The 17,647-nt window shown below is 36.3% G+C and overlaps 3 protein-coding genes across 6 annotated transcripts in view; 2 read left to right on the forward strand and 1 right to left on the reverse strand.

Moving 5' to 3' along the window:
- pds5a (PDS5 cohesin associated factor A) overlaps window positions 1-3,287 on the forward strand; it is a 35,360-nt gene extending 32,073 nt beyond the window's left edge. For 3 of the 4 annotated variants that reach the window (XM_056764987.1, XM_056764971.1, XM_056764980.1), the window contains exons 27-34: window positions 171-303; window positions 406-525; window positions 608-676; window positions 869-1,020; window positions 1,101-1,185; window positions 1,269-1,588; window positions 2,480-2,699; window positions 2,913-3,287. In XM_056764987.1, coding sequence (XP_056620965.1) covers window positions 171-303; window positions 406-525; window positions 608-676; window positions 869-1,020; window positions 1,101-1,185; window positions 1,269-1,588; window positions 2,480-2,699; window positions 2,913-2,954 — 1,141 coding nt within the window. In that variant the 3' untranslated portion in view covers window positions 2,955-3,287. The remainder of the gene's footprint in view (window positions 1-170; window positions 304-405; window positions 526-607; window positions 677-868; window positions 1,021-1,100; window positions 1,186-1,268; window positions 1,589-2,479; window positions 2,700-2,912) is intronic. The other variant, XM_056764996.1, reaches the window with a different exon arrangement.
- A 469-nt stretch (window positions 3,288-3,756) lies between these two features.
- On the reverse strand, window positions 3,757-8,334 carry ube2kb (ubiquitin-conjugating enzyme E2Kb (UBC1 homolog, yeast)). Its single transcript, XM_056765069.1, has 7 exons — window positions 8,033-8,334; window positions 7,186-7,279; window positions 7,016-7,074; window positions 6,089-6,171; window positions 5,845-5,944; window positions 5,628-5,756; window positions 3,757-5,462 (listed from the first exon to the last, which is right to left on the reverse strand). The coding sequence occupies exons 1-7, from the start codon at window positions 8,093-8,095 to the stop codon at window positions 5,388-5,390; spliced, it is 603 nt and encodes a 200-aa protein (XP_056621047.1). The 5' UTR covers window positions 8,096-8,334; the 3' UTR covers window positions 3,757-5,387.
- A 2,868-nt stretch (window positions 8,335-11,202) lies between these two features.
- Window positions 11,203-17,092, forward strand: smim14 (small integral membrane protein 14). The gene is made up of 5 exons (XM_056762579.1): window positions 11,203-11,381; window positions 12,487-12,567; window positions 14,506-14,554; window positions 14,644-14,792; window positions 15,760-17,092. The coding sequence occupies exons 2-5, from the start codon at window positions 12,493-12,495 to the stop codon at window positions 15,796-15,798; spliced, it is 312 nt and encodes a 103-aa protein (XP_056618557.1). The 5' UTR covers window positions 11,203-11,381; window positions 12,487-12,492; the 3' UTR covers window positions 15,799-17,092.
- Window positions 17,093-17,647: the final 555 nt, after the last annotated feature.

Genomic DNA, 17,647 nt, shown 5'->3' on the forward strand with positions numbered 1-17,647 from the left:
AATTTTTTCATTTAAGATTTTGGTTAAATATAACTGTACCAGTATAAATGTTTGAAAAAGATCACAATGCTGCACTGCAGATATTTTTGGTATTCACCTGGTTGAAATCTGTTATCTTTCACCCACAAGTAAATTACGATTAAAATGAACTTTACTTTTCCTGTCTTCAGGTGCTTGTGGTTCATGCTGGAGGTTTTGATGACAAAAAACGAGAATAACAGTCATTCATTCTTGAGGAAGATGGTGGAGAACATCAAACAAACAAAAGACGCTCAATCCCCCGACGACCCCAAGGCGAACGAGGTAAGTCACTATTAACCTGTTAGGGTCTTACTGGATGCGAACTTGGTGACACATAAAATGTATTTACATATCTATGTTTTTACTGTTTTTACGAATTCACAGAAAATGTACATTGTTTGCGACGTGGCGTTATTTGTGATTGCAAACAAGAGCACTTCCTGTCATCTGGATTCACCAAAAGATCCTGTGCTGCCTAGCAAGTTCTATACCCCACCTGATAAGGTAATCCCTGTTTTGATGCTCCACTCTGCTCTTTACAATCTGACATTCCTAGAAAACTCATTCCATGTCGCCGTCTCTGTAGGACTTTGTTAATGATAAGGAATATCTGTCAGCCGAGGCCAGAACAGTTCTTCAGACAGGAAAAATCCAGGTGAGGATTTCAGCTAACACATGCTGCCCTTTCTTACTGTATGCGAACGATATCCGGGTGACTTTTACATAAATATTCAGTAAAGTTCGAACATTAAGATCTCGGGGGCTCATGAGGCAAATGTGGTTTTTTTTGGAACTTCTGCTTTATACAACTAAACCTGGATAATAAATGACTTGACTACATATTTAGCCACCACCAAAGCAAACACCCGTGCTGGGAACAGTGAACAAGGCGTTAACGGGAACAGCGCGTAGGCCATACGCTAAAACCACAGCCTCAGACACAGGAAGCAACGTAAGCACCAACTCTCAGCCCAGCTCCCCTGCAACAAATAAAAGCAGGTTTGTGTTTATTCACACACTCTTTGGAATAGACAATAAAATTTGTTCTATTGACAAATTCTCTGTGTTTCTCTGTAAAGGGATGCCGGTTCTGAGGCCTCTGAAACGGGAGCGAGGGAGAATGAAGAGAATCCAGTCATTACGAAAACAGGAGATGGGAAAAAGGTTGGTGATAGCTCATGTGAATCATGAAAGTGATACACGTGTTCACATAGGTTGTATCTTTATTGCGTCTTTTTGTTTGACAGGAAGACACTCCCCAGGCAAGCGGGAGGAAGCGCGCTGCTCCTGCAAGCGACGGGACAGAAAACAGCCAGTCCGTCAACCCTGCAGGGTCACAGCCCCCTCCCAACAAACCTCGACGGGGTCGACCCCCTAAAAACCTGGCTGGTGTAGCCACTCCCGATAAAGAGACCGGGGCTACGAGGGGGGGAGGAGCCGGACGCGGCCGGAAACGAGCGGCGCCTGCTGAGGATCCCGCCTCCACGGCCTCAGCTGATCCAATCAGTAGCAAGACACCAAAACAGCAGAAAGAAGCAGGGCCACAGAGACAGATCGACCTGCAAAGGTATCTAGGTGTAAATCAAATGACCCAGGCCTGCAATATATGTGATCCTACACTAACCCCTTCACATCAGTTCTGAAAGTTATTTTAAGTTAAATCATTGCTCTGGAAGGATGGCTTTTAATACATTTGTTTAAAATAACGTTTCGATTAATATTTGTGTTCTTTGTGTAGTTTTACACAGTAACTGCTAGGATTAAGGTATGAGAGGATTCGGTTGCACTTTATTTTACAGTCCTGTTTCCCATGCACACGCCGTCTTCTGATTACAGTAAATATAGTAACTGGGTAATAGCTGGTACTAACCCTGAACCTTAACTTATACCATGTAGTTACCTTACACTACCCAGTACTTTCTTAGGTAAGCAAACTATAGGTACACGTACTGTAAAATAAAGTGCACATTTTGTAGGTGTTGTGTCTCATCATTTTGTTAAATTCATAAATGCATCTTCATGTGTGAACGATCAAAAAAAGATCAAAGAAGGTTTTTATATTTTAAGTGATTTTAGTGAAAAGTTGTTACATTGCATGGAAGGTGACTGAGCTCTCCAGAGACACCAAACTTTTTCGTGGTGAGATTTCGTAGAGTTACGCATCAAATTTATATATATTTAACTTGGGGGTCCATAAAAATTGAAACTCTCCCTGATTGTCAGATGGGTTTTGCATTAAAAGCATTTTAACGACCCAAGTACATTATGAATTTGGCACACAAATGCAAATCAACAGCATTCAGCGAAACATTTTGCATCCAACTCTGTATAAATAATTTTAGAATCCAACGCGTCTCTAAGCACGTGTTTGCATGGGACATGTGAACAGGCCTCTCATGTCACCTTTCAAACAAGTCTGCATGTGTAGATGAGGCAGATGTTTTTTTTTCCATCCAAGATCAGTGAAGATAGTAGCGCAGCGAGATCAGCAAGTATCTCTGAAGACATATGGAAGTGAAGGGGAGACAGAGAGAGAATTTGAGTCCAGCCCAGAGTATCTGCTCTCGCTCACACAGCTTCTGGAGCAGCAGGGAGAAACCATTCACACGCAGCTCTTGGGTGCAACAGGCCCCAATCAGGAAGTGTCCATCTATACACCAGAGCAGGGGGAGCTGTCAGTGAGTGTTTGAGAGGAAAATTCAGAGTAATGCTAAACCGTAACCTGATAGGTTGTGAGATGTTTTTGCTAAGAAGCAAATAGACAAGATGACTGTTTGTTAATTTCCTCCTTTTTGGAAGTTAAAAGTTTTGGTGATAAGTATTTCCTACTTGTAGTTGCTTTGTCGTGTTGCTATGATATGGATTGATTTACATGATTCTCTTTGTTTCAGGTAAAGCGTAGATTTATAAAGACCAGGACGGTCAGTCAGTAAAGGACGAAACGACCCAACCCGAAGAGACTCATTCACATCCACATCAAACGCTCTTCACAAATCTGAACTGTCATCACCCCCGCACCTCAGATTATGAGGAATTCTTTAGATTCAGATGTTAAAACTTGTATGTAGAAACACAAATCTGTTTCTTTTCATTCGTTTTAATTTGTTTTTTGCCGTTTTCTGTTGAAATGTTTTCTTGTTGCTCTTTGCCATGAATGAGTTTTCTTTGTCTATGTCTGGAGCTATTTTTAAAAACATTTAAAAAGAAAAAAGTTTTAATCCAAGTTAAAGTTGCTTATTAAATGCCTGGAAAGGTTTTCTACCGTTTTCTTCCCAGTCTCCTCTTTTAGTCCTCTATTAAACCAAAAGATTCTAGAAGTCACATTAAATTTATGAGATAGGCACTGTAGGTGAAAGGCCATTATGATTCGCTGCTATTTATGCTGTTGGGTGTGCGAGAATGGATTCCTCATACTGTTGCCTTAAATTTCACAGCATAGCGAGATGCATTTGCTCCATGTGGAATTTAATGCATTTTCTAATTAGACGTACTAAATTTAACTATATACACAAATTAGGCCATTAAATCATTTCTCCCCTCCCTGACCAGGAAAAAAACATTCATTTTATGTTGACATTCAAAGGCAGTAAATTGTGAAAATTTGTATATCAGTACTGTTTAACGTTTAAGAGAAAAGAAATTGTTCCCATTGACTTCAGATTTTGACTATTTTAAAAGAAAGAAATGCATTTTAAGTGTGACACATCTACAAAATAAGGTGCAGAGGACACGGTATAATTCCACCTTTTTTAATTCAAAAGAATATGACAGTTTCACAATAAATAACCATGCTTGTACGGCTCGAGTAGGTTTTTTCTGTCTCGCTTTGTAAAGGAGCTTAAAGTGACTAAACCCAGAGCCCATGACCTGCATTTCTCCTTTGGACAGAAATTTTTGTCCTTTAATTCACTTCTTCGTGCAATATTGAACAAGGTGATCACTACAGGAAGACAGTCTTTTGTTTTTTGTGTCATTTTCATTTTTCATACAAAATATAAATCCAGCCATCGATGGTGCATTCTAGAGATGAACAGTACTTTATCCCAAAAGAAAACTTGGCTGTATGTACATGAGAAAGGAGGTATACAAAAGCAACTAGCTGTGAAAGTGGCAGCGTTTTCATAGGATTGTGGGAATGCTATCAAATCGAGGGAGGGCAAGCAGTAACAGGAGAACATACAACACTTCACCCCTGTCACAAAACAAGGTGAAACTAGGTTCATAAAGTGTGATTTGACAATCGACCTTGGCCCAAGCTATCAATAATGTTTACACTGCAGCTTGGGAACAGAATTGTTGACAACTAACTGTTTAGAAAAACACCTCACACTCAAAATTTTAAAACTTCCACAATGTTTACTCCTTTTACATATGTCGTAGTGACCGAATGTGTCTCATTGTCTTAATTGTGCCACAAAGAAAAAGGCAAATCTCATTAAGAACAACCCTCAAGACTTCACTTTCTCATCTCTACATGTACAAAATTTGTCATGAGTATTACACTTAACTGTAATGTTTCATACAATACATTCTTCACAAAAGAAAAACAAAACAAAAAACTCAAGAGGCAACTTAAGGTATGCATGTCAATGATCAAGAAGCCACAAGTCCTACAGCTGCCTTTGAAACCAACGTCTCGGTGACAACTAATCCCACGTTCACCCCTTCCAAAACAAAGAGGGAAAAGTGAGTGGGCAAATCTTCCTTTTAATAGGTAGGTAACACTTCAATGAATAATTCTGAAACCTTGTCTGCACTCACAACATAACACCATGTCATCTGGCCATATCGATTGCTGTACAGGGCTGATAATTGCATCAAAAAAAAAAAACATTAAAAGAATCAAATGAGCAAATAAAATCACACATTTGTTCATTGTAAGAGAACCTTAAAGATAAGGGGTAATTTTGATTTTCTTTTAAACGCTAATCCCAATAATAAAAAAAAAATATGATGTACAAAAAATTACATTCCTGCAATTTCATCTTTTAGATTTGCACAACCTTAAATATTCTAATTGACATGTACTAACATTTTGCAAGTGGGTTTCATTTCTATGATGTGAAATGACAATGACACAGGCTTTGTCTTTTCTTGGGTTTCTTTACACGTCCTAAATGTGAGGGGGAATGATTGTTACAAGGCAAAAAAATCTAAATATTGGGAGAAACCGCGAAACATGAACATTTGCAAAGACAGACAGACAGGCCATGTTCAAATTGTCTCGAATCTTAACTGCTGCCACTGCAACCTCTCAGATCTCTTCCTCAAAGATGCACTTTGAACACAAACCTAGACATGTGATGCATGTATGGATGAGTGGGGCATGATGGGGGAAATATGGCCTGGTGAAAAGAACAGGGCGATCAGTTGCTTAGTAGGAGCTCTGTCGCCGTCTCCACATCCCACGATTTTGAGGACAAAGCTACTATTACTGCATTCTGAAAAAGACAAAGAAGATTTCTTTTGTCAACTTTCTTTTCACAGAGGTAACCATCATGATGACATCATAATTCAGATACATCATTGTTTAATACACAACTAAGGCCCATGCACATGCATCTCTAATTTATTAACCATATTAGCCACTATGCAGTAGTACTTACTTTGTCAAAGCCCATTGCACAAAGTTTGTCTATTTTGCGTGTGTACTCGGGACAGGATGCGGGAGCACCAGCATAAACGTGGGACCAAAGCCGAGCGGTTTGTTTAAACATTTCTGGATTCTGCTTATACTGGAAAATAACAAAAGCAACATTAAAATAGATTTCAACTATCTGTCATTATTGGTCAATGTTTATAATTCACCCACACATGATGTACCTGATTGGCTACCACAGCATCCTGTGGGTCATCTGGCTCAGCGGCAGCTAACAGAGCCTGTAGTGAAAGGAGAACTGTTCGCAGTGTCATAGCAGCAGCCCTGTACAGGACATTGAATAAGGAAGAAAGAATACCGATTTGAAAGGGGAACAGAACTGTTCAGAAAGAATGAATGGCATGTTAAAAACTTGGCAATGCTGGATAATAGCACACTCAAACCGGTTCAAAAACTGTATGTACTCACCACTGGTCTTTTAAAATGTCCAAACATATTGCCCCCGTAACCGAACTTATATTGGGATGCCAGATCTTCGTAATAAACCGCACCTGATATGACGGCAAAAATATTCTTCAACTTTAAGGAGCTATGTTTTTATTACACATTACATACAATTTATTGGTTCTCAATATTCTAATAAACATTCATAAATAAAATGTCTCTCAACCCTTGCTTCTATTCTGATACATCTTCTTTTAATTATCAATAGATAAAAATGTATTCCCACATTTTCTTAATTATTCTGTAAAATTCATGGGAATGTCAACCTGAAAATTAAATATCAAGTTTTAACCAAAGAGTTTTTTTCACGATACTGATAGGTCAATGATGTCAATATTTGGTGGTTTTTATAACCATTTGAAGTCTCTCAAAGTTTTTAAAGCATGTTTTTGTTTTTAAAGCCTAGTTTTCCAAGGTCGGGTATGTTAATTGTCATGTCCATAACAGTACACAAAATTGTAATATAGTAACTTATTAATTCAAGTGCCATCCCTTCTCCATTATTATTGCTTCTGTTTTGTGCATTTATAGTCACAGAAATCTTACAAAAACCCTCAAAGACGTGCGTTTTTCGTCACATGCATAACACATTCATTTTCTTTAAAAATAGAAAGCTCATCATTAGGCTGATTTTTCTGATCTCTGGACTCTATCATCAGGGTTTTAGCCAAATATAAACAGATGCTTTAATATATTGGTTAAAAGTTCACTCTCTAAGAATTTATATTTCAAAATTTGTCTAAAAATGTCAGATCCATAATGCTGGAATTGCCCTACTCTAGGAAATATGCAAGATTACGGAAATAAACAACAGGTTATCAACAGTGATCCCAATTACTTTAACATTAACTGTCACATAAACAACATATCATATCACAAATAAACGATTACCTTGGGTGGATTAAAGGGATATGTCTCAGGGATCTTGATCTCTAGCTGATATCTGCCTCCTGTGTTGAAAAATGATCTCATAAGTTCAGTCTTGCCATATTGGCCCAACACACGCATGCAAATGCACAAATCATGGCAGCAATCCAGAAGAGCGATTAAAAGAGCCCTACCTTCATACGGTGTGTCTGGTGGTCCTGCTATTTCTCCCTTTAACTCTGTGAAGTTTTCATCCACCAGGTCTACTTTTATTTGATTTTTACTTGTCTGTTACAAAGCAGAACAAAAATAAGGCTATCAAAACTTAATATAAGAGTTATCCTGATAGCAGCTTGAAACACTGACACAAGGTTGTCCTGTCTGTGTGATACTGTTCTCAAAATACACCACAACATCAATTCATGCCTGTATGGCCCAGAACAAAGAAATGGCTAATACATGCTTTAAGTCACGGGCTGTGCCTCAAAACCAACCACCTAAACTACCTAGACAGCATTTGTAGCTCTTACAGGTTTGCATGATTTTCCAAAAATGCTTTCTAGGTAGGCAGCTCACCAAGTTAGGTTTTGACACACAGTCATGGTGCTGCACTCCTGAAAACTAGCCAAACACAACCTAATACATAAATAAATGAATGTGATCGAGCATTACAACAGTTAAAAATGTGGCATACTCTACGATGCTTTAAACCCGATCGATACTGTTATGCTAGCTTACTAAAGAAGTGTCAGTAAAGCTAGCATGCTACCACACAGACTACAGCTCGACAAAAGCCTTACAAATACAGCAAAACCTGTCCGTACATGGTTTTGATATTTTGTCTTAACCTTTGTCTTAACACAACAACAGGACCACGTTTGACTAATGTGTGACTTCCGTATGTAAAGGCCTTGATCTGACAGCTCATGCTAACGTTAGCTTAGCATGCTACGCTAGCCGACAGGCTTCTGGTTGTTTATTCCCTGGAGTCCGTTTGTTTGTTCTAACGGCCATAATAAAGTGAAGTAACGTTTCGCAAACCTCTTCGCTTTTCAGCACTTCTTTGAACTCTCGTTTAATCCTCTGCACAGCGATATTTGCCATGGCTGATTGATGACTCTCTCTCACTCTCTCTCCTTACTCTCTTCCGCTGTTTTTCAGCCTCCAGTCCGCAAAGACTGATAGAGCTTCACTTTCACACCTCTCTCTCTCTTTCTCTCTCACTCTCTCTCTCTCTCGCTTCTCTCTATCTCTCTCTCTTTCCTTGCTATAAAACAAACGCTGAGCTCCAGTACATGCACTAGGAAACACAATGACAGCCTGGAAAACACCGCTTTTGTACTCTCTGTTGAATCAGGTGGAGGTAATGTGCAGCAGAAAGATCTTGACAGACACAGAAAGCACTCAGATCAGATCCATATGGTGTTACAACTGCTGTTTTTAACTAAAACCTTGACACAACTGTAACCGTTTGCATCCTCTAAGACAGGTTAATGTATAAGTCATAAGTGTGTTTTTTGTCCCATCCATAAGGGAACTGTCCCGTCCATAAAGGTCCATAAATGAGCACATGCGAATTATAATATAGTAAATATTTTAGGTTCTATAAAAAACTTCCCTCTCCATATGTTGGGTATTATTTTTTCTTGTTTGTACATTTTAATTCACATAAATCCTATGTCTCTTCCCCGTCCTTTTTTGGCACATCCATAATGCTTTCATTTTTCCCTCTAAAAGAGATTTTTCTAATGTCTGGACTCTATTGTCAGAGTTTTGTAAAATGGTTCAGATGAAACTGAACAGATGATTCATTATATTGGTGATAAATACATTCTCTGAGAATTTATAATGAGAATCCATAATGTGGAATTGCCCAACTATATGGAATAAAACCCCCTATCAAGTAATCATTTCTGTTAATAGTTTAATTATTATTATCAAATGTTTCCTTTATCTTTGTCTAAAATGTACTGTGATTTTTTTAAAGGTAAATATGTTCCTTTAAAACAGGCAAAAAACATCTTCCACAGTCATGTGTTTATATATTAAAGATTATGGGTTTTTTACTTTAAATCCTTACTTTTATTTAAGACAGTTAACTATAAATTACAATATATATGCCTGCTTTTTAAATAATGGCTTTCCTAATAATTTAAATTAGCCTAAATTTAGCAAGTTGTTATTTATCAGTTCATATTGTATATTTGGACATCAAAATTAATCTCATTGTGGAGTTGTTTTAGGGTAAACAATTATTGTTTGCAAAGCCAAATCTATAAATCTATATAGATTTGTAAAATAATATTCATTATTTAGGTACTTTATAATAATCTGGAGCTTTGGGTTCACCTAACTGTAGAGGAGACTGGGGACGGTTACAACATAGATTATTCCTCCAGTCAGGAATGAGCTAGAGAGATGATGCTCATACTGCATATGCTTAGTTAGCCCCTTCAGCCTTCTGTAAAAAATCTGACATACCTGTATGTGACCATTCCTTCTAGCTAAACCAAATTTCAAGATGAAAAAGTATTTTCTTTTAAATGCTCAGATTTTTTCTCTTACTGTCTAAACTGATTGTGTGAACCATTATACATTTACAGCATACCATTAAATCAGTGTATTCTTAGCTTCTAAAAGGCATTTCTAGCAAGTGTCAAAGCTGTTTCTAGTTAGTATAGCGATTTCTTTCATGGCTGCGTGTTGGGACAGTTGCAACATGTTGTTGCTACTGTCCCTTATGACAACACTAATGTAAAAACTTGTCATATTAGCATAATACAATTCTAATTTCATGGATTAATAAAGAAATCTTTCAATAGTTTTAAAGTAGATGCTGTCAAACTAGACCACATGTAGCCAACATTAAAAACATAGCCTAATAATTATAAAACAACAACAATAATATTACAAAATAATAAACATGGTTTGTTACTCAGAAATTACTTAGAAATATGATTTTTTCCAATTTAGTCTTTATACAATCAATTTAACTGTTCACACACAAACAAACAACACAGTCCAGATCATAGAAGTGCGCACAAGTACTACATTTTCAGTATCTTTTTTTATTTAAACTATTTAGCCAGTTTAACTTTGTAAAGAATATGTTTGTTCACAAACAAAGTAAAGAAATTGCAAAACGATGTTATGTAATTTTTATTTAAATGAATGTTGCAACTTCTCCTGTGGAGTGTTGCAACTGTCCCCTGTTTTAGGGTCATGTGCAACATTTTACTCTGTCTGTTCAAGTATAAATTGTGCGTATATTATCATACATTGGCACGTTACAGCATGTATGTGGGCAGCTAACATATGTGGAGTTAACATATTAAAATTTAGTCTTTCTTCTAAAAACAGTCTCTAAAAAAACTGAAGGAAATACTAAAAGTATTGCAACCGTCCCCAGTCTCCCCTTCTAACCTGCACTTTTTATTACTCAAACATAAGATTTGAATGTTAAGGTTATAAAAACAGCATTAAAAATATCATTATTTTTTCAGCCTGTGGTTTGGAATGATCAACAGATGGAAATGACGCTTAACTGTATTAGTGCAGCTGAAAGATCATTGGCTCTATTCTGCTCAACACGCAATGCAAATAAAATCAATCGGAGGCTTTAAGCCTCTTGGAAGAGGGTTTAGGAGACATAAAGACACAACAACATTTCCCTATATACTGTTTACCCACAAAGAACACATTGTCACTTTCAAAAAAATCAATGCGAACTCTCAAGCTAGTATGCTAACTGTACATTTGGAACTGTAAACATAAAGGTTGAATTATGTCCCCCTGACTGTGTTATGTGTCTTTATCTCTTCCCTTATGTAAAATACAAGTGTATTTTGTAATATGTACAACAACGTAAACAGCAGTGCAGAATGCTGATGTGTTCCGCGGTGAGAAAAGTAACGGCATTTCGATGTTTACAAAATCCGCCACATCTCACGTCATGAAGCGACGTGGCTCTCTCGCATTCCCTGATACGCATTTACGAATCCTACTATGGTCGAATCACACGGATGCATGTCTCATGAATATTAACAATAAGTTCGTCAGTAGTAGGAAATGGGGCTGGAAATATTACTAATACAAACATAATTAATATTAATTAGGTCACGTAAACGAAAGCTTTAAAAGGCACCAATCAACGCCGGCACAAACTGTTTACTATTCATAAACCGGTCCTTCACCATAGTAAGATATGCAGTTTTGGTTCCCAGATCTTTATCAACACACAGACGGAACAGCAGCCGGAGCTGCGGCCCAGTGCCAAAACAGTGTGTACACACAGAACATCGCACTGGATTTTTCAAAATTCACACATCGGTCCTCCTGATTTAAACCGAATGGTCTTAAATCTCTTCGAGTGAGTTTGTCTAACTAGTCGGTAAGGCATCTTTCTTCCCACATCATTTTGTTTTGCATTGGGATTGGTTACTTATCGATTAACGATTCCAATGCTTTCTTTGCATTCAAACTCCAAATTGTAAGCTTCTATTAACTATTCCTACTTTTTGAAGGATCAAATACATCATCACTACTGCAAACTGCTTTACCAAAAAAATTCGGCTTCTCATGAAGAAGATATGTGCTTTTTATCATTTATTACTGCCATCTTTATTTTCGATTTTGTTTATAAAGTATACAACAGCATACATGATATATAAGAATTAATTTAGTAAACTTATGTAAACATGTGAACGCTATAAGGTAAGCTGCTTGCTTCAAAACTTTGTTTCGAAATAGGAAGTCAAAAACAAAAAAAAATAAGTTATTAAAACCCCTAGTTAATGGTTACTTTGTTACATTTACATTTTTAAATAGCTTTTCCTATTCTGTAAAACCAGGCATATTTGTATTTTCATTCAATTTTTAAGCCTTAACATATTTAGCTATTTAAGAAAACAGGTATTGCAGGTATTCGGTCTTTTGCCCAGTCTGCGCTTGCAAGAAGACAAACGAAACAAAAAAATGTAAACACGCTGCAGATTGACAACAATTATGTATTGAGATTAGGCCTCTCTAAAATAGTGCATATAGGAAAAGAGTCATTGCTGCATTACTGTAAATGTCGGCCAATAGGAAGTTTTGTAGTTGCGTTACTAAAGTTACATCAGCATTGCTTATTTGAATGTTTGTCATCCGAGATCCTACACCTGAAGCCATAATTGTCCACACCCATCCATTTGTGTTTTCCAATGTATTTGAGCCCTGTTTCACATACACGGCTAAAGTTTAGTGCCAGACTAAAATGAAGGTTTGACCTGTCTTTAATGAGTATAACTTTCCCTGAAATATCTTAAAATATATCAGTGGCATTATATTTTCATGAGATGCACACCAGTAATGCATCGAAGTCATTTTTATAAAAGCGAGATAAATATCTTAATTCAACCAAGGCATAGTCCTATCTTAAACTAAGCCGTTTCTGTGAAAATGGAGCTTGTACTTTTTTATTATGTATTGAGCGTGTGGAACCTGTTTTTATTTAGGAGGGGATGGCAGAAGGAGGTTTTGACCCTTGTGAGTGCATTTGCTCTCATGAACATGCTATGAGGAGGCTCATCAACCTGGTGAGTTTTCTGTCTGGATGATGTTCTTCCATTTTTTTAAACAACATAAAATTGTTCTATTAAATGGATCTTCACATTAGCCACTTTATATGTATTGAACTAAAACAAATGATCCATCTCTGTGGTACACCTCCATCATACTCTTCATCACACTACCACGCCTCTCTCTGGTTCTCCCTCAAGTCCTTTCAATTTATCACACGGAGATTACTCTCGTCCGTACATAATTAATAGACTCCTTATCTCACTATTTCAACACCACAAACACTAAAGTCTCTGTGCTTGTTTTTATTTATATCCTGTAGTTTGCATCTCTTTTGTCCATTGGGAATTTGTTACACTGTGATTCAGTAGTCAAAATTGAGTCTTGGACATTGAGTTTGAAATTTGGGGTCAAAGGAGTGGCTCTCAACATAGGGGCTTATGGCAAAATACTTAAAAATATCTTGTTTTTTTATAATGAATTAACATTTTTCAGTTAATGTCAAGCTCTAAAAATTTTTATTGGGTAGACATTTTGAGTTTTTGTAAGTATTTTTGAATCAAACGTGGGGCTTGGAGTCAGCAAGGTGGAGAAACATTGGGAGCTGTCTCCGTGCTGTGAAGTTTTTTAAAACCAGTCTGAAATACCTCATGAAGACCATGTAAATAAAAAAATGAGTACTGTTACATTACATTTTCATTTAGGCATTTGGCAGACGCTTTTATCCAAAGCGACTTACATTGCTTTATCCTAAACTTTTTACATAGGTATTTTTCAGTTGTATGTAGACAACTTTCTCTATTATCTTTGAGAGAAACTGGAGTTTTGAGATGGGCCTAAAATTTGCAATGACTGATGAATAGGGTTTTTAATCACTGGTTCCACAATTGCATGTTTTAACGACTGAGGTACCACTCCCATAGCAAGACTGCTATTTACGATAGATTGAATTTGAGATCCAATAGTTCCAAAAGCATTTTTAAAATTTGAGGAGGAAATATATCCCGGCTACAAAAATATGTTTCATCTTACCAACAATCTCTTGCAGAGATTCAATAGATACAAGCTCAATCTGATCAAAGACAGCAGGACACACAGAAGTGACAGATGGATCAGTAGAGAGATATTTGCTCTAACATCCTCGATCTTGTTAATAAAAAAATAAAAAAAATTGGAATCAGATTACAAATAAAACAAAAATCAAATAAACAGGCATATGGTCAGAAAATGCTGCAGTACATATATGTTAGAGACAGGTAGACCACTCGATAAAACCAAATCTAAAAACCAAAACCCAGCCATGTCTCAGTCGCGCACAAAGGTCCAGTAGAGGGAGCTAGTGTTGTTTTGGTTACAGGAATAATTCAACCTTCAAAATGAGAATTCTGTTATCATTTACTCACCCTCTTGTCATGTCAAGCCTGTAGGACTTTCTACTTTTTTGGGGGGGCTGTGATGTTCTGTTCTACAGAAGAAAGAAAGTCATAGAGGGTTTGAATTACAAGAGGGCATGAAAATGATGAAAGAATGATGATTTTGAAGATGAAATACTTCTTAGAGTGCTTCAGCCAAAGGCCCATGTGATTAAATGTTATTCTATGTATTTGTAAAGTTCATAGACTTTGTTGGTCGGTCTGTTGTTTTGAGTAAGAATAAGCATCTGGAATCTACTAGATTTTATTCTATATTGAAAACCTTTTACTTTTTCTTTTCTTTTTTGGTAGTGTAAAAACAGCTATTTTATAAGATGACTTGATGATACCCCCACAAACTGTTTCAATTAAATTAAATATCAAGGAATAATTAACATAAGAAGCATCTGTTTTTTTTCTCATATTGCTTTAAGACTAAAGCTCTTACACGCAGTCCTAAAACCTGTTATCATTCCATTCTTGGATAATATATTTGTTTAGTCTTTTTGATAATGAACATGTCCTTGTGATTCCTTTCTCAAGCTGAGGCAGTCCCAGTCCTATTGTACAGACACAGAGTGCCTTCAGGAGAGTAAGTCCGCCCTTCCCAAATACACAGAACACACATTACATGTATGCTGTCATGTTTTGTAACATTTTGGAATTTGTCTGTGTGTGCAGTACCAGGCCTAAGCTCCTCAGTTGAAGGGGACATCACTCTGCCTATGATTATTATGGGGTGGCTGGTTCTGGCTGTTGTGCTTTTCCTGTTGCGCCCAGCCAGTTTAAGGGGCTCTACAGCCAGTGGCAAGCCTACTGGTCCCCATGGTGTAAGTCATAACTCCTAAATCAGTATAAGATAATCATCATGATACCGAATAATGAAACAAAATAAACTGTATTTTGTCATTAAAAAGAATATAGACGGTTTCAGTAGCAACAACATATTTGTCCCAACCTTAACTTCCGGTAGTCCTCTGCAAAGAATCAATAACTGTTGAGTAGTTTTAATTTAATTTAATATGATTAATATTAATATAATTATAATAAATTCTTATATAATAACCAGACACAGACAATTTCGGGCCAGGCACATGCCTCCAATGAAACCATATATAAACTTAATGACTCCCTCAGTAAAAACAAGCCATTAAAGATGATAACAACTAAAATTTTCAAAATTGGATTTACTCATTGTTGTAAGCAGTTTTTGGAAATTGCTATAATTAATTTAGATTTCACATTAATGGAATAGTTTTGTTAAAAATAATAATTTTGTCATTATGTATACAGCCTCACGGTGTTCCCAAGCCATATGATTTATTTAGTTAATAATATTCCAAGACGCTATCTCCATAAGGCATACAAAAGCTTTAGGCGAGGAGTTTATTCACAAAAATCATTCTCTTTGGCTCTTTCCACATTCATGACTTAAGAAAAGCAATGTGATTTCATGAGCATTTCATTCTGTTTATTCATGTTTCTTCAATGACACTGTTGATCTGGTTACAGACTGTTCTAAATAATTTGCTCAAGAATCCGATACTGGTTGAACCGGTTAACAGCTCACAGCTGACAACATATGACACATGAAAAACAGTAGATGAGTTCTATGAACCATCATTATTTTTACTTCCATTGGGAATTTCAATCCATCTTTTGTATTTCACAGACAAAGTAATTCAGGTTAAAAACAACATAAGGGATCTTAAATAATAACAAAATGTATGGGTGTTCTTGTCTTTTAAACTTTTGACTTTGCTTTTCTTGTAATCACATTTTTGTCTCCCCTTTTAGAATCATGGCAGAGAGCCACCAGCACCACCAGTGGACTAAAATTTTGCCTATTGCAGAGGATGAATTTTGACCCTGGTTCCCCCGATCAACTACTGTGACCACAACAATTTGTCAATTTCCATAATAATCTTTACATATCTCAGATTTGGGATTCTTTTGTCTAATAATGGTAGGCTTGTCTATGCAGTCACTTAATAAGGATAGAAGGTGTGTTTCTACAATATATTTTAAAAGAAACAAACAAATTGGTCCAAGCGGTAAAAATGCTCAAATAATATAGTCTGTTACAAATCTCAGTCTTACTATTTCTTACTACATTTTGAGAGATTTATTAGGGATTTAGCAAATTGATAGTGTAATACATAAGCCTATGAGACTTATCCCTATAATATACTATATCTAATTCTGAATAAAAAGCATTATCTAGAATAGTTTAAATAACACCAGGTGATTTATTGAAGAACTAGTTGAAGAGATTCAGAAAGGATGGTGTTTCTCGTCTTGAAGCTTACACATTCCAAAGCTATGACCTCAAAGACACATGACGTCACTGGTCTGTTTAGGAGTACAAGCCTTGCATTGGGTAATTTTAAAAACATATTTAGTTAAAATGATTCACACATTTGAGAGTGACTGTATCCAAGAAGAATCCACATAAATTACGTACAAGAGAAATAGGGTGTATTACACATTGACTTGGCTGTGTTCTCTGTCGTCACAGTTATGAATGTTGTCCTTGTCTGGGTTTTGTTACTCATAGGCAGAGAGAGTTAAAGCTCTATTACAGACACTTTACCACTTCTTTATTAACCTTGTATATACATCTTGTATATTTATCTCAAGTAAATAGCAACGGTTTATATTCATTGAAAAGTGTCATTCTGACCAGAGTTTTGGTGGGTTTTGGCTACAGGTGGTTCATCAAATGATGGGGGAATTCTGTTCAATTTCAGTAAAGAAAATATATATTTTTGTTTCCCCAGACTTTCAAAATAAGCTAAAGAATGGGACTTTTTTAACATATTCTCAAATGTATCAACTGCACTTTACTAAATTTGTGCTTTTATCCTCAAACACAATAAAGGTGAAAGAATATAAATACAGTTCAAATTCAAATGTGGCGTAATTTACTGATAAACTGTCCCTGTATCTACAGTTCTGTAGCAAAGTAGTAAGAGAACAGAATGGTTAGATTCATTTCTGAAGTCAGGGCTTAGTGGATTTCAGGGCATTTAATTGAGTCAATGTACACTGTACTAAATGAACGGCTCTGAGAAAGGGCTTGAACTATGCACTTTTGGTTACTTCAAATAAATATCATTTATAAAAATAACATTTTGTCTTGTTTTTGATAAATGTGACCCTGACTGTGAAAACCCAGTAGAAGTCATTTTGGGTGTGACGTTAAAGTTTATATGGCCATGTCAGAAAATTTAGTATTTAGGGATTTAGTACTGTTTACCTTAGAAAATCGCGGTATTATTTTCTCACACTTAAAGCCTCTGTTAAATGCCTTAATGTAAATACGTATTTTTTTCATCAGGGAATGAAAAAAGTTGTGGGTGGTGCTGGTTTAGTCTCTTGCATACGTTTTTAATTATTTTGGGTTGGTGTGAGTCACTCTCAAGTGTAACATCTACGTCAAACTGACCAATAATCGTTTCCATCTCTCTCTCATATTACGTCTCACAGAAAGTGAAGCGATTGCGTTTATCCACCCAAAGAGTTTCACTGTACAGACATCCATGTCAAACGGAAAGTCCTATTGAAATGTCAAAGGATGTTTATTGACATGCTAAAAGTACGCTGTATATTCCAAAGTAAGGTTTTTATCTAATCAAGTATTACATTGTTTTTAAACCACATTCGAATAAATTATTTCGCTTAA

The sequence above is a fragment of the Triplophysa dalaica genome, chromosome 2 (assembly GCF_015846415.1).
Source record: "Triplophysa dalaica isolate WHDGS20190420 chromosome 2, ASM1584641v1, whole genome shotgun sequence".
In the NCBI taxonomy this organism is placed as follows: Eukaryota; Metazoa; Chordata; class Actinopteri; order Cypriniformes; family Nemacheilidae; genus Triplophysa; species Triplophysa dalaica.